Source organism: Delphinus delphis, chromosome 1, assembly GCF_949987515.2.
Source record: "Delphinus delphis chromosome 1, mDelDel1.2, whole genome shotgun sequence".
In the NCBI taxonomy this organism is placed as follows: domain Eukaryota; kingdom Metazoa; phylum Chordata; class Mammalia; order Artiodactyla; family Delphinidae; genus Delphinus; species Delphinus delphis.
Window position 1 is genome coordinate 34,551,141 of NC_082683.1, and position 15,876 is coordinate 34,567,016.

The window sequence follows — 15,876 nt, forward strand, 5'->3', positions numbered from 1 at the left end:
TCCAGTTGCGGAACCTAAACGCCTCAGAGAGGCTCTTGCCTCCTGCCTCTCACTCCTCTCCCACACTCTTGACATTCCATCTCACAGTGGCTCCTGGTCCGACTACTTCTCATTCCTTTCTGCTGCTGTCCAACAGTATGTCTTTGCTCCAGCCCCCCTCAGCTCATGCAGTGTTACACAGCCTTCCTCCATGCTGGCTGCCAGGATAATCTTTCTAAACCAACCTGACCATGTCACTTCCCTACTTAAAATCTCCTGTTTTCAGGACTGAGTGTCAACGACTCAGCTTGTCATTGATCCAACAAGTATGGGGGCTGGGGGACGTACTTTATGCCTAAGCGTTCTTATGGGCACAAAGATACAGCAGTGCACCGAGCACAGCGAAAGCCCTGCCCACACGGAGGGGGCTTAACATTCTAGGGGCCCTTCACAGTCTGGACCCCAGCATCCCTTTACAGCCTCATCTCCCCGCAACTCCCTTGCAGCCCACCTCCCTCCCACACGCCGGGCACTCTGGTCTCTTCTCCTGCCAAGCCTGCCCACGCTCCCCATGTTAGACTAGTTCCCTCCTCTCAGATCCCTCCATTCCCCCTGCCGCGCCGCTGCAAGACCTAGGGCTCCCCGGCAAACTGAGGCCCCTCTTCCTGCCAACTAAAGCCCCGTGGCCCCTCCCCTGCCCCTCGGGGATTGTGAGCTAACAGCCGAGGGTGGGTGGTGAGAGGCTTGGGACGGCGCGGCTCTCCCTCTCCTGGGCTGGCCCCTCTCCACCGCCCAGGAAGCGGGGAAGGAGTGCGGGCCCCCACCCCATCTAAGAATGTCTGGTCCCCAGGTAAGCAGCCGCAGCGTCGCACGCGCCTCCCCCAGGGTGCTGTCGGCGACCACGGCCCTGGGGGGAAGAAGCTGTTCCGAAGCGCGGGCGCCCAGCCCCGGCTCCGTCTGGCTCCGTCTCTTCCATCTTTTCGCCTGGGCGTCGTCGCCATCGCTGTTGTCCAGGACCGACGCGGCACAGCCGGCAGGGGAGGGGCGAGGAGGGGAGCGCCGGTGTCTCCAGCTCGGACAGACCGGCGTCGGGAGGCGGCCGGCTCCCTGTCGGGCTGTTGGCCTCTAGGGTGGCGGGATGGATTGGGGGCGGCCAGTGGGGGGCGGGGCGTTTCTAACTCGAGGGGCTGTGCGCGTGGCTCACCGCCCGCGGGGGAGCGCCGCCCGGGGCCTTCTCGCTCCAACGCTGCGCGGGTTTCCAGGCAAGGCACCGACTTCGCCACGCCTTGCCTCTCCTGAGAAATCGCCGGGTCCCACGCAACTCTCCTCTCTTCTTCCGCTAGCAGCCCCAGCGTCGGACATTTCTGCTCGCTCACCTCGTTCTCCTCACTCACCAGTCTCATGGCTGGTTTCCTTTTCTTCAGCCTCTCCCCTCGAGACCACCCTCCACCCCCAACCCACATCTGATCAAGACACCCCCTTACCAAATAAACATCACTGCCCGCCCAGCGGCAAGGCAAGTTCACAGCAGCTATCACAACTGTGGCCTCCCTGCCGGCTTTGCCTCCCGGCAGCCCTGTCTCCCTGAGACCCAGCCTCCTCATTGGGCTTGCGCCCTTGCAATTTCCTTTGCCAGGAAGCACCCCCCTTTGTTTATGCCCGGAGACCCTCCGTAAATATCACATTGGCCAAGCCTTCCCCTGACCCCACCCCAGACTTAGTCTTCCCTGGACACCCTCAGCAACCGGACATCCCCTTGTCCAACCAGAGTTGCCACACTGCCGTCACCGTCCCTACACACATCTGCCTCCCCTACCAGACTCCCAGCCTCCTGAGGGTGCCCAGAACACACAGGCCTGGCGCACAGCAGGCATCGGCAAATAAAGCTCATAAACGTTGGGTAGATGCTGGGTGTGCTGAGGGGCTGGATTGCTCACTTGAGAAGGCTTCTCACAGGACAGACTAGACAGGCTTTGAGTGATTCCGTGCAGGGAGAGGATCGCGGGCAAGCACCAGAGTGCTCTATTAATTTAACAATCATTGAACAACTTCTGTTGTCAGGCCTCATGCCGGGCACAGGGGACCTCGGTCGGCACTCAAGTTCCTTCCCCTGTAGTACAGAAGGAAGACCACATAGGCGGTGCCAATACAGAGTGCCAAGTGTCACGCGGCGAGCACAAGCAGATGTGGCAGTGCAGAGGAGGAGCAGCTCAAGACTTGAGGGGGTGTCAGGCTTCCCAAAGAGGCCCACCACCCAACCCAAGACCAGGGCGGGGCAGAGAAGGGGTCAAGGGGCAATGGAGAGAGAAGGCTGAGAGTCGAGCAGGGCTTCGTCACGAAGGGCTTGCATACCACACGAAGGAGCTGGACTCCATCCTGAGGGTGTTGGGGAGCCACTGATGGCTTCCGAGGAGCCGGGGAGTGACGTGAGCTAGTCTTGCAGGCCACTGCTGGGCAAGGCCTCAGCTCTGACCCCCTCCTCTGAGACGCCTCCTCTGAGCCCCCTGACAGGCGGGGCCCCTCTTCTGTGCTCCCTCAGCAGCCTTGTCACCTCCTCTTTTGTGCAGGGTTGAATGCCTCTGCCAGACTGAGCTTTTTGAGAGATGAGACCAGGTCTTAATCTTCTCTGTCCCAAGACCAAGTGCTGAATGAATGGATTTTTCCTTTTTTCTCTAAATTTCAACAGCTCTTACTCTCAGCTCCACATCCTTCCATACCTGGGGCCTGTGCTGCAAACGGCTTTTAATTGGGAAAGAGGAGGCCCAGTTCCAATCCCAGCTCCACCATTTGCTGGAACAAGTTGCTTAACTGTTCTGAAACCTCAGTTTCCCCATTGTTAAGATGAGTTACCACCATGAACTGTCTGTAAGTCTCCACAGGCATGCATGAGTCTTGTTTTCCTGAACAGACTGTAAATTCCATGGTCCAGGCAGGGACCAAGGGCTTTCCCCAGCACCTTGCTCAGTCCGAGCTTACAACGAATACTACGATCAGTCCTGTTGGTTGGTAGACAGCAGAGTACACAGGAAAGAACACTTACGGTGAAGTTGGAGGTCTTGTTCTGCCACTTCCAGTGTGACCTTGAACAAGGTTCTTCCCCTCTCTGAGTCTTCTTTGCCTTACCTGGCAGACCTCACAGGGCCATTGGAAACCACAGAGGTGAAAGTGCTTTGTGAATGAAAGAGATACTATAGTAGACAATTAATTGCACATTAATTAAAAAAAAACCAGGGACTTCACTGGTGGCTCAGTGGTTGAGAGTCCGCCTGCGGATGCAGGGGATGCGGGTTCGTGCCCCGGTCCAGGAAGATCCCACATGCCGCGGAGCGGCTGGGCGCGTGAGCCATGGCCGCTGAGCCTGCGCGTCCGGAGCCTGTGCTCCGCAATGGGAGAGGCCACAACAGTGAGAGGCCCACGTACCACAAAAGAAAAAAAACCAAAAAGCCAAACCATGTAGTAGTATAGATGAGGTGTGTCTCGTACTTGGTGGACACACCCCAGGTATCTGCTGACTGCCTCTGAGATGCTGGGATGCTGCTCTTCCAGGTGCAGACTAGGCTGGAACAGAGGTGCTTGGTCTTGCTCGGGTCAGCCCTGAGACTCAAGACAGACCAGGAGGGAAGGGTTGATAGGGAGGGAACAGGCATCCAATCCTTTGCCCCCTTCCCATCCCAGATTTCTCGGACTAGCATTGCTTCCCTGTCTTAGGTTTTGAGGGGACCTGGCATGACAAGGTCTCAGGAGTCCCAGTGGCTTTGGCATTGTAGCTACTGATACCCTTGGTGAATGAAGCTGGCCTATGGGAGCAGTTAGCTCCACCGTGCTGCCTGATAAACTCCCAGCCCCAAATTCCAAGTCCGGCCCCCTCTCAGCCTCTGACATACTGGTGGCAGTATTTATGGGAAAGGACCATGATATGTCTTAGCTCTTGCCCAGACCAGAAGGGCCTGGGGCTGTACAGAGGGGCTGTATGGAGGCAGAGTCTCAGCTTCCTCACCTCGAAAATGAGTGGGGATTAAATGAGAAAACACCTTGGAACTTGTACATTTTACTCACATGCAGGATTGCTATTTGTGGGTAGTGTGTTTACAACCAGTGGGGCCTCCCTGTTTCAGAGAACGCTGGGGCTCTTTCTCCAAAAGAAAGTTTCACAGACAGTGTATGTGTAAGGAGTGCACATGTTTGGTCTTAGAGCGAAAACGGACACAGAGAGACTGTGAAAATGGCCAGGGCCAGCTGATTCCCTGCTGCTGAGAGAGGCTGAGGGAAGGGAGGAGGCCTGGGCAGGGCCTACTTCTGCACGGGGAGGCCGTAGCTGCCCAGCCAGACTGGCCATCCGAGCTCCCTCATTGCCCGCACAAACCTCCTACCCCACAAACCTCCTGCTGCTGAGATTATGCCCCCTTTAAGAAGCACCAGATTTAGAATCAAACAGGAGGGATTGGGCTTCCATGGTGGCGCAGTGGTTGAGAGTCCTCCTGCCGATGCATGGGACGCGGGTTCGTGCCCCGGTCCAGGAAGATCCCACATGCCGCGGAGCAGCTGGGCCCGTGAGCCATGGCCGCTGAGCCTGCGCGTCCGGAGCTTGTGCTCCACAACAGGAGAGGCCACAACAGTGAGAGGCCCGCGTACCGAAAATAAATAAATAAATAAATAAAACAGGAGGGATTGATTCTCCTCACCTAATGTGTGACTTTGAGCAAATACCTCCATTTCTCAGGACCTCAGTTCCCTCATTCATGAAACGGGGAGAATTATAGCACCATCTCCTAAGGTTGTCAGGATCAGAAGAGAGAACGTGGTGGGAGTGCCATGTGAATTATTTAGCGCTGTCCATATTCATTTTCTGTTGCTCATCTCTTCCCCTGTTAACACTTGGGGCACCTCAGCCACAGCCCTGTCTTTCTGAGGGAGTGAGCATGGCCTCCAGGACAAAGGAGCCTGAGTCTGCAGCGGGCCCTTTGTGCTTCCTTCCCTTCAGGTGGCCTCTCTCCCCCTGGGCCACTCCTGGGGGTGAGGGGGTTACCCCTTCCCAGTGTTTTTGTTCCTGTGGGGCTCACTCCAAAGTATGAAAAGTAGCTTTATAATTAAAAAAAAAAAAGGAGGGCTCATTTATGATAAAGGTCTCTATGACAAGGGCTCATCTCTCAGATGGGGGAAGGGCGCATACCCCTTGGACCCTGGGCCATGGGAGTGCCAGGAGGGTCAGCATATGGGCTAGAGGGAGGTCTGTGCTGTAGGGCAAGGGGTGTAGTCATAGAGGGGTGGAAGCTATGGTCGTGCTGGTTCACTCACTTTGCTATTGAACTTCCCCAGGCGCTCATCTTCAGCACCTTTGTCTTACCTCCTGGGTCTCCTCCATCTACCAATATGAAACCATGTTGGGAGGGCGCAGCTCTGGGATGACGTCTAGGGGAACAGGAGCTACTGGGTCCCTGGGAACCTCTTTTGGGACTCTTTGACCTTGACAACCCCTTGTCCCTCTCCCCTGGGCCCCAGGTCAGCACACCAGTTTCTTCCTGACCAAAGAGCAGAGCCACGCCCAGATGAATGAATTTTCCTGGAAGGATGTTGCCAGTGCCTTGTCCGTGGCCAACATGATCCTGGGGCTCTTATCCATCTTCTGCAGTTTCTGCAAGTAGGTCTGGGGCCCAGCAAGCTCTTAGCCAAGAGCTGGAGCCAATGGCATGAGGGAAGGAGTGAGGAGTCTAGAGAGCCAAGCTCTGAGGCGTACAGAGCAACTGGGGGCAGGAGAGAGTGCAGTAGGTTGGAAGTCAAGGGGTCAAGATCCTGGCCTCAGTTCTACCACCAGCCTGATATGTGACCTTAGCTAGGTCATATCCTGAGCCTCAGTTTCTCCATCTTTAAAACAAGCAGCTCACACTATGATCTCTATAGTTCCTTCCAGCTATGTCAATCTAGAATGGTTTTATGAGAAAATCAAGAGATTTTGAGATTTCTGTTCTGGTAGCCTTTGCACAATCCTTGGGTAGGCAGGCGACCATTAAATTTTTTTGATTCTTAAATTAGAGCATATGATCCGGCAGAATATTTGAAATTAGCACTGTTCTGGAAACTCTGAGACATGTATATGGCCCCCCCAAAAAAGCTGTAGGCAAATTATGTTTCTATAAATTGAATCATATTTCAATGGCTTTGGGAAATCAGCTCTTTAAAGATAAGTCCTTTATAATGCAAATAACATACTCCTAATCTGTTTGATTCTTTATAACCATGACCAAGTGACTTCTCTGGATCTGTTTCTCAACCATAAAATAAGAGGATTTTACCTGATTATGTTTAAGTTCCCTTCCAGTTTGAAAATTATATGATTCTCTAAGTCTGGGTTTTTGGGGTCTCATAAAGTGGGGCATACCTGCAGCAGAAAATCGCTGTCTTCTTAGTTCAACCTAATCTTCTAGGAGTGTAGTTTTTATGCCATAATAGTGGGCCCAATTCCCTTTAGACACATAGGTATGGGTCTAAACAAAGGAAATACTAAGGTTGTTTGGGGACAGCTGAGGTCTGGGGTCAGGCTCTCTGTTTGCTTCTGCTGGGCCACCCAAGCATTGCAGTCAGGGTGTCAACTTGCGTATGGCCTCCTAGGGCAGTTTGGTCTGAGATTGTGGTAGCTGATTTCAGGAGTCTGGGAGCATGTGCTGGAAAGAAACATAGAATCCTTGAATGTAGGGTCTGAAAGGTATCTTAGAAGTCATTCAGAGCATCAAAATACATGAGACAAAAACTGATATAACTACAAGCAGAAACTGATGACTGTATTATCATAGTTGGATATTTCTATACCCCTTTATCAGTAATTGATAGATCCAGCAGGCAGAAAATCAGTAAGGATATAGTTGAATTGAACAGCACCATCAATCCACTGGATCTAATTGATATTTATAGCATACTTCATCCAACAGTAGCAGAATACACATTCTTCTCACGATCACCAAGATAGACCACATTCTGGTCTGTAAGACATACCTTAACAAATTAAAAAAAATAGAAATCATACAAAGTATGCTCTGAGGCCATATGGAGTTAAACTAGAAATTAATAACAGAAAAATAACTAGAAAATTCCGAAATAAATGGAGGTTAAACAACTCACTTCTAAATAATACATAGATAAAAAAGGAGTCTCAAGAGAAATTTTAAAAAAATATTTTGAACTAAAAGAACGTGAAAATACAACTTATCATAATTTGTGAGATGCAGTAAATGCAGTACTTAGAGGGAAATTTATAGCATTGAATGCATATATTAGAAAAGAAATCTGCTCTGTAAAAGACCACATCAAGAGAACTAGAAGACAAGCCACACACTGGGAGAAAATATTTGCAAAAATACATCCAATAAAGAACTACAGTCCAAAATATACAAAGCTTTACGCTCATCAATAAGAAAACAACCCAATTAAAAAAGGGCCAAAGACCTTAACAGACATCTCACCAAAGAAGATATCCAGATGGCATTTAAACATATGAAGAGATACTCCACATCATATATCATCAGGGAAATGCAAATTAAATGGCAATGAGATACCACCATACACCTGTTAGAAGGACCAGAATCCAGAACACTGATAGCAACAAATGTTGCTGAGGATGTGGAGCAACAAGAACCCTCATTCATTGCTGGTGGGAATGCAAAATGGTACAGCTACTTTGGAAGACAGTTTGGTGGTTTCCTACAAAACTAAACATACTCTTACCATATAATCCAGCAATCACACTCCTTGGTATTTATCCAAATGAATTGAAAACTACGTTCAAAACCTGTACTTGGATGTTTATGATGTTTTATTCATAATAGCCAAATCTTGGAAGCAACAAAGATGTCCTTCAGTAGATGAATGGATAAATTGTGGTACATCCAGACAATGGAATATCATTCAGTGTTAAAAAGAAATGAGCTATCAAGCCCTAAGAAGACATGGAGGAACATTAAATGCATATTATTAAGTGAAAGAAGCCAATCCCAAAAGGCTACATGTTATATGACTCCAACTATATGACATTCTGGAAAAGATAATATGTGTCCAAAAATATGGAGACAATAAAAAGATCAGTAGTTTCCAGAGGGGTTTAGGAAGACATAAATAGGTAGAGCACAGAGGATTGTTAGGGCAATGAAAATGCTCTATATGATATTATAATGATGGATATATATATATCATTATACTTTTATCCAAAACCATAGAACGTATAACACCAAGAGTGAGCCCTAAGGTAAACTATGGACTTTGAGTGACTACAGTGTGTCAGTGTAGGTTCATCCTTGGTATGTACCAAGGCCAGAATGCACCATTCTGGTGAGTGATGTTGATAATGGGAGAGGCTATGCATATGTGGGGCTAAGGGGTATATGGGAATCTCTGTATTCCTCTCAATTTTGTTGTAAACCTAAAACTTCCCTAAAAAAATAAAGTCTTAGAAAAAATGGAAAAGAAGGAAGATCTAAAATCAATTATGTAAGCTTCCACCTTAGGAAACTAGAAACAGAAGAGCAAATTAAATCCACAGTAAGCAGAAGGAAAGAAATAATAAAAATTAGAGCAGAAATCAATGAAATCGAAAACAAGAAATCCATTAAAAAAAATCAATGAAACCAAAACCTGGTTCTTTGAAAAGATCAATAAAATCAATAAACCTCTAGCCAGGCTAACCAAAAAAAAAAGACAAGACACAAATTACCAGTGTCGGAAATGAAAGTGGAGGAATCATTACACGGACATTAAAAGCATAGGAAAGGAATATTGTGAACAGCTCTATGTCCACAAACTTCATAGCCTAGATGAAACAGACCAACTCCTTAGAAGATACAAGCTACCAAAACTCACCCTAGGAGAAACAGATAATCTAAATAGGCCTATACTTATTAAATAAATCATTTGGTACAAACCCTTCATTTTATAGATGGAGGAACAGAGACCTAGGAAGGAGGAGTGGTTTATCTGAGATGGTTGTAGAGGCTGGACTAAGGCCTAGGACCCCCCTTGCCACTGAATGTGCCTGGAATTTAGAACTGAAAGGGACCTTGGTGATTGGCGAGGGGGTTGAGGGCACCCCTTTAAGACTGTGGGTTTAGAATGAGTATGGAAGGGATGTAGATATGTGTGAGGGTGTGTGTGTGTGTGTGTGTGTGTGTGTGTGTGTGTGTGTGTAAAGCAGCACATATCAGAAAGGATGTGAGTGTGGGGAACACGTAGGGGTGTGTGTATGTATGCTAGCGTAGGAAGCATATAGCGGGAGGGGGGTGGAGTCCAGTGGAGACTATGAAAGAGCCGCCCTTTGGGGCCTGCTGGCCTGCATTTTAGGAAGTCCCCCTGTGCCTCCTGGATGCTTCTGGTCAGCTTTCTATTAGACATGGCTATCGGGGCAATGACGAGACACCTCAACATCTGCTCCACATCAGGTGAGTCCAGGCCTCAGACTCATAATCCCTGACCCCAGGAGCACCCATTCAGGTCAGCTTCTCCATCCTCTGAAATACAGCAGGCTTCCTTGAGTCACCACTCCTGTTCACATCCCTCTGAGTGTAGCAGAAGCAGCCCTTGAACAGGAGTTTGTGAGCCCCACAGTCTAGATCTAGCTCCTCTGCTGGTTCGCTTATTGATCGCTGGCTGTCTTTGTCCTGGCCTTCAGTGGGCTTATCTGCCCCGTCTCTCTCTTCAGGGCGGATCTGGGAGTGGGAGTGGTGGTTGTGGTCACGGGGGAGTGGGGAAATGAAAAATTACCCCAAGCAGAACTGCTGGTTTAAAATATGACAAAATATTTCCATGCAAGATTTTGCTTGAAAAAAAAGGGTTCCACAGCTTATCGATATGTTCCCAATTGTGGTCCAACCCTTGCGTGTTAAAGGATGGGAAAACTAAGACCTCGACAGGGAAAGACTTGTCTAAGGCCATGTGGTCAGTTTGAGGCAGAGCCAGAAGGAGATCCTAGTCTTTGATCAACAGGCCCCCCTGGGGAGCAGCTGTTGCCCTCTGGCCCCTCAGGGACCTGACAAACAGGATCCCGCTTGTCCTCACTCCAGCTCCCCCACTAGAAGGGACTAAAGTATAAGACATATGAGTGTAAGTTCTTCTAACCTTGGCCTTCTGGAACAGGAGCCAAGCTGAATGACTTTGCTGTCTTCACCACCTTTGGCCTGGCCTCAGCCCTGCTTCTAGGCATGGATGGGCCTCTGAATGGCTTCCTGGCCATCATCTATGTGTTGGCTATTTCAGTCCGCCTCTGTTTCTATTCAGCTGGTGAGTGGAAGCCAGCCTTATGGCTGAGGGTAGGGAACCATGGAGGGGAGAAGCTGTTGGATGCCGGAAGCGTGAGGTGCAGTAATTGACTCCTTTCCTTCATTTTACGGAGACCCCCTTCCTTCCTTCTCCCCTGCTCTGGGCCCAATGGAGACTGAAGGCTGCATTGGCAGAGACCTGTTCTAGGGGGCGGGAACCCTTGGTTCTTGAACCAGCTGTGCCTTTTTCTTGTAGTGTGACCTTTGGATGGAGCATATGAATTCACAGACTCTAGAACTAGAGGTCATACTCCAGTTTCCCATAACAGATGGAGAAACTGAACTCTGGTGAGGGTAATTACCTTGCCTAAGTTCACAACGCAAGGGATTGCAGATGCAGACAGAAAGATCTCAAAGGACCCCTCTACAGAGGCTTCCTAGGGGCCAAGGCATAGGCCTGGTCCTAGCTGCCTGCTCTACTTTGAGGATCTAGTGCAAAACCCACACATCATCTCTAAATAACTAAGTGCTTTCTGGCTGGCCACTGCCCTGGGATTAGGGGATTTGGAATGTGGGGCAGGGAAGACCCAAAGAGAGAAGGGCTTCCTCTGGTGCGTGCTTTAGAGCAGTGAAGCAAACCCCATCTTTTCTTTCCCTGCAGGCGTTCCCTTCACATACAAGGGTCTACCCTGCCCCTATGCTTCCTGTGTTTTGGCCTCCACCTCCCTCCTGACCAAAGGCAACACATTCATTCTCTCTTGCATGGCCACATTCATGATTCTATTCATGATGGACGAGAGCTACTACCCACATGACGAAATCCTGGAGTCTGAGAACTGGAAAAAAATGGTCTATCTGGGAGGTGAGTGAAAATACTGCTCTTAAATGTCACTAGTGATCATTTATTGTCACTGCTGCTCATTGCTACCCTGTACCTCGTCCCCACATTCCCCCTCTGTTTCACCCTGCTTTACTTTTCTCCATAGAATTTATCATCACCTGATGTGTATTTACTTGTTTGTTGTCTATACACACTAAACCTGCCCACCCCCCCATAGAAGATTCTTTTTTATTTGTGCTATAAGTCCTAGTACCTAGGATTGTGCCAATCACATAGTAGGTGCTCAATAAATATTTGTTGGATGTCACTAAGTTCAATAGAAATTTAGGGAACACTGACCATATGTGAGGTGCTAGGAATCAAATCGGTAAACCAGACAAATACTTCCTGCCTCAGGATTTACAGTCCGATAGGGGAGACAGACACCAAACAAATCATGGCAGAAATAACTAAAAATATATAGTTTTGATGTGCTGTGAAACTATAGGGTGCTCTCAGAGGGCATCAGAGGGTGACCTAATTTAGACTGGAATGCCTTAAGGATGGGAAAGGATCCTTAAGGAAGTGACATTTAAACGAAATCTGGGTTAAAGTGGTCAAAAGGTAAAAACTCCAGTTACAAGACAAGTTCTGGGCATGTAATGTACAGCATGGTGGCTACAGTTAACAGTACTGTATTGGCTTTTTGAAAGTTGCTAAGAGAGTAGATCTTAAAAGTTCTCATCACAGGGAAATAATGTGTAACTATGTGAGGTGACAGATATTAAGTAAATTTATTATGGTTATCATGTTGCAATATATACGAGTATCAAACCGTTGTTGTTACACTTTGGACTAATAACAATGCTATATGTCAATGATATCTCAATAAAACTGGAAAAAAATTTAAAATACATGAAAACTGCAAGATGATTGGCCCAGTGGTGGGAAGGATGGTTCAGAAAAGGAAACAATTTTTGAATGCTCTGAGGCAAGAACAGCCGGATGCATTAGTGCACCAGTGTGGCTGGACTTGCTGAGAGAGGGCTTGTGACAGACTGAGGCCGGCGAAGTGAGCAGACTGGGCAGGATTGGGGATTGGATCCTGTAGGCAAATGACAAGCCTTTGAAGGGATTTCTGAGCCACAGTTTTAAACGATCACTTGGACTGTAATGAAGAGAATAGATTGTAGGAGACTAAGAATAGAAGTAGGAAAACCAGCTTTTTGTCAGATGAGAGGTGATGGTTGCAGTGGAGATGAAGAGATTTGGCATAAATGTCAAAGTGACATAGTTAATTCATGTGAATTGCATCTCCATCAAAGTATTACCACAGTCAGGTTGGTAGGGATTTTGGTTGACATTTGTAATTGAGTTTGATATGGTAACACAGGGACAAAGTTGGTTTGGTCAACTTTGAAGCATGCAAAGCTAAACTCACCTGTCATCTAAACTGGCCCTGTGTGGGGCTAGCTTCTGCTATTAAATCTCACATTGTTACTTGTTCTCCAGACTTCTGCAACAAAGTTAAAGGGGAAGAATAATATCTCACGTTTGTAGTACTTCCATAAATTTCCTTCACACATTACCCAGTCGATCTCATTATGACAGAGGGTGAGAGGCATTATTATTCCTCTCTTAAGGTAATAAACAGGCTTTTAAAAGTTAGGTGACTTGCCCAAGGTCACACTGCTGATAAGTGGCAAAGTATGGACTTTTCTAAATCCATGTCTTGGGACTTCAAATCCCATGTTCATTCTACTACATCACAGCGGTATCCATTACAGGATCACTCATGCATTTCCATTCCAGAGGAGGCAGGACAACCAACAAATCTGTATTCTGGGGGGTAATAACCAACTGTCCTAGGCAGTCAGAATATTATAAGTGTCAGTGTAGGGAACTGTTCACTATTCAACTTTCCAGGCCCACCTTGCAAGCAGGCCTTTCTAAGGATAGCAGTCTCAGGCCTGCTATGTTAATTCTTTTCTGCATGCATAAAATATTTTATTGACCCTTATCTCATGTTAAACTTGAAACAATTAGGAATATTTTTTTTTCTTTGTTTTTTTTTTCTAACAAGAGATCTGGGCAACTCAGATTTATTCTTGGCTAAGACTGACTTCTGATCTGAATTTGACAAAATGGAGCCTGAGATTGCATTAGATTGTAATTGTCTAGTTACACAGGGACAAACTCTGCAAAGGCAGGGATCACGTGTCATTGGTTTTAGTGTCTTAGGCTCTGTGAGTAAAAACTGAAGGCCAAGGCTTCCCTGGTGGCGCAGTGGTTGAGAGTCTGCCTGCCGATGCAGGGGACACGAGTTCGTGCCCCGGTCCGGGAAGATCCCACATGCCGCGGAGCGGCTGGGCCCGGGAGCCGTGGCGGCTGAGCCTGCGAGTCCGGAGCCTGTGCTCCGCAACGGGAGAGGCCACAACAGTGAGAGGGCTGCGTACAGCAAAAAAAAACCAAAAAACTGAAGGCTGGAAAGATGGGAATGGGAAGTACAGGGTGGAAAATACACATAAGACAGCTTCATAAAAATTGAGTGTTTGCCTTTTCTCTTCCAGGTGTCATCATGGTGTTTTTGTCTCCATTGTCACTAACTGCTTTTTACTGCCTGATGTGGTCACTCTCCTACATCTTCTTTCCAGATGCTCTGTGGCACAAGGCAGCACATCTTAAGCAGCAGCACCGAAGACACTAAACAGCCTTACGCACTCCCGCTGGCCTCTGTGGGGTTTCTGCCAGCATGTTGGGCCAAGCCTCGCCTTACCCTTACTAAATGTTTCCTTGTCCCTATGTTGTGTATGTGCTAGATACATGTTGCCTTGAACCACAGCAACCCACAGTAGGGCCAGCGGCCTATATACTTCTTCCTCTTTATTCAGGGTTCTGAATCTCTTGGGGACGAGTTGTTTATGTCATACAGAACAGAATTTTTTCCAAGATAAATTTGGGCTGGGCTTGAGTTCCATCCCTGTTACCAGCTGGGTGAACTTGTGCACTCAGGCTAGTCCCTTGGAAATGAGTGAAACCTTTCAGAGTTGGTCTAGCCTCCACCTTGGTCCTGCCTGAATGTAATTACTCCAGTGGTGAGGTGGGGCTTACTAACGCGTTTCTTAAATTTACAGACTCTGGCTCTGTAGCGCGGAGCTGATAGCAGCCAATCACATTGCCCAATTTGTGTGTAGGATTTTGTAACTTAAAATTCCATATTTCCACAATCAAAGCTTCTGCCTTTTGCTTTGTTTAGAGATTAGACACATTGGCATCCTGAGGCCATCGTCTGGTCTCCAGGATCTCAGTATGTGTTCTTTTCCTAAGCTCTAAAATACTAAACTCTAGATATTCAAAGGGCACTTCATATTCTAAAATCCAAATTGAATAGAAATAAAATTGTATGCAGCCCTAAAGCGGCACCTCACAAAGAACTCAGGCCCACTGAAAGCCATGCCCCCGGCACTGCCTCTGGACTTTCCATCTCCAGATGGTGAACCAGATTATTGGCTTAGTTCCGCCCCTTCCTCAACTAGGGCACCAGAGCACCTTTACATCGGGTCTGACTTCTTTTGCTTTTCTTTTTTTTTTTTTTTTTTTTTTTTTTTTTGGCGCTATGCGGGCCTCTCACTGTTGTGGCCTCTCCCGTTGCGGAGCACAGGCTCCGGATGCGCAGGCTCAGCGGCCATGGCTCACAGGCCCAGCCGCTGTGTGGCATGTGGGATCTTCCCGGACCAGGGCACGAACCCGTGTCCCCTGCGTTGGCAGGCGGACTCTCAACCACTGCGCCACCAGGGAAGCCCGGATCTAACTTCTTGAAGTTTGCAGAACAAAGTGTATGGCAAATATGCATTAAATCTAAAATTAAATGAAAAATAAAAGTCCAATGAAGTCCACATTGCTATTTGACTCTAAAGGAACAGACAGCACCCTCCTCTTCTCCACGGCTTTCTGTTTGTATCTCTGTTACACCATTTGTATTTTTTTCATGGTTAGATGAATATGTCTGTTTCCCACTAGACTTTAAGCTCCTTGAGTTTACATCTTCATATTTCTGCTGCCTGCCACAGTGCCCCACACTCAAAAACATTTACTTTGTTGATGAATTGATTTGGTTGTGCATTCTAGTGAGTTATATACAAGGTTACTATAATGTAGTAAGACTCTTACAAATATACATGGGCTCAGACATTTTAGTGTGATGTCCTTCAATGCTGAACCCTCATTTCACTGATGCTATCCTTCATCAAAATATTTTAGGAACTCCAGGTCGAGAAATGTCTTCACATAAGCTCTTAGAGGCCAGCACCTAGCACAGTGCCTGGACATAGTAGGTACTCAAAAAATACTTATTTTACTCTGAACCAACCAAATTTAGTCCAAAAACCTAATATTCAATATTAGCCAATGATGTCCTCTTTTTTTTTTTTTTTTTTTTTTTTTTGCGGTACGCGGGCGTCTCACTGTTGTGGCCTCTCCCGTTGTGGAGCACGGCTCCGGACACGCAGGCTCAGCGGCCATGGCTCACGGGCCCAGCCGCTCCGCGGCATGTGGGATCTTCCCGGACGGGGGCATGAACCCGTGTCCCCTGCATCGGCAGGCAGACTCTCAACCACTGCGCCACCAGGGAAGCCCGTGATGTCCTCTTCTTAAACCAAAACCACATTAGCTATCAGATTTGGCCTCAAATGATTTTTGGCTATGTCTAAAACTTGAACTACATTCAAAGGAAAAAGATGCAATTCTGAAAGAGGATTTCCATGTCCATTTTGAGCCATAGCAGCAGAGCTAAAATAAATATGTAGACTTCCAAGAGGACTGCTTTGAACGGGAAAATACACA

General features: G+C 47.7%; 1 protein-coding gene across 1 annotated transcript; it reads left to right on the forward strand.

The window, feature by feature from the left end:
* Positions 1-780: 780 nt before the first annotated feature.
* Positions 781-15,104, forward strand: TMEM269 (transmembrane protein 269). The gene is made up of 6 exons (XM_060004272.1): positions 781-829; positions 5,479-5,617; positions 9,301-9,398; positions 10,093-10,236; positions 10,876-11,076; positions 13,605-15,104. Exons 2-6 carry the CDS (start codon positions 5,526-5,528, stop codon positions 13,739-13,741), a joined length of 672 nt encoding a protein of 223 aa, XP_059860255.1. The 5' UTR covers positions 781-829; positions 5,479-5,525; the 3' UTR covers positions 13,742-15,104.
* The last annotated feature ends 772 nt before the right edge of the window (positions 15,105-15,876 follow it).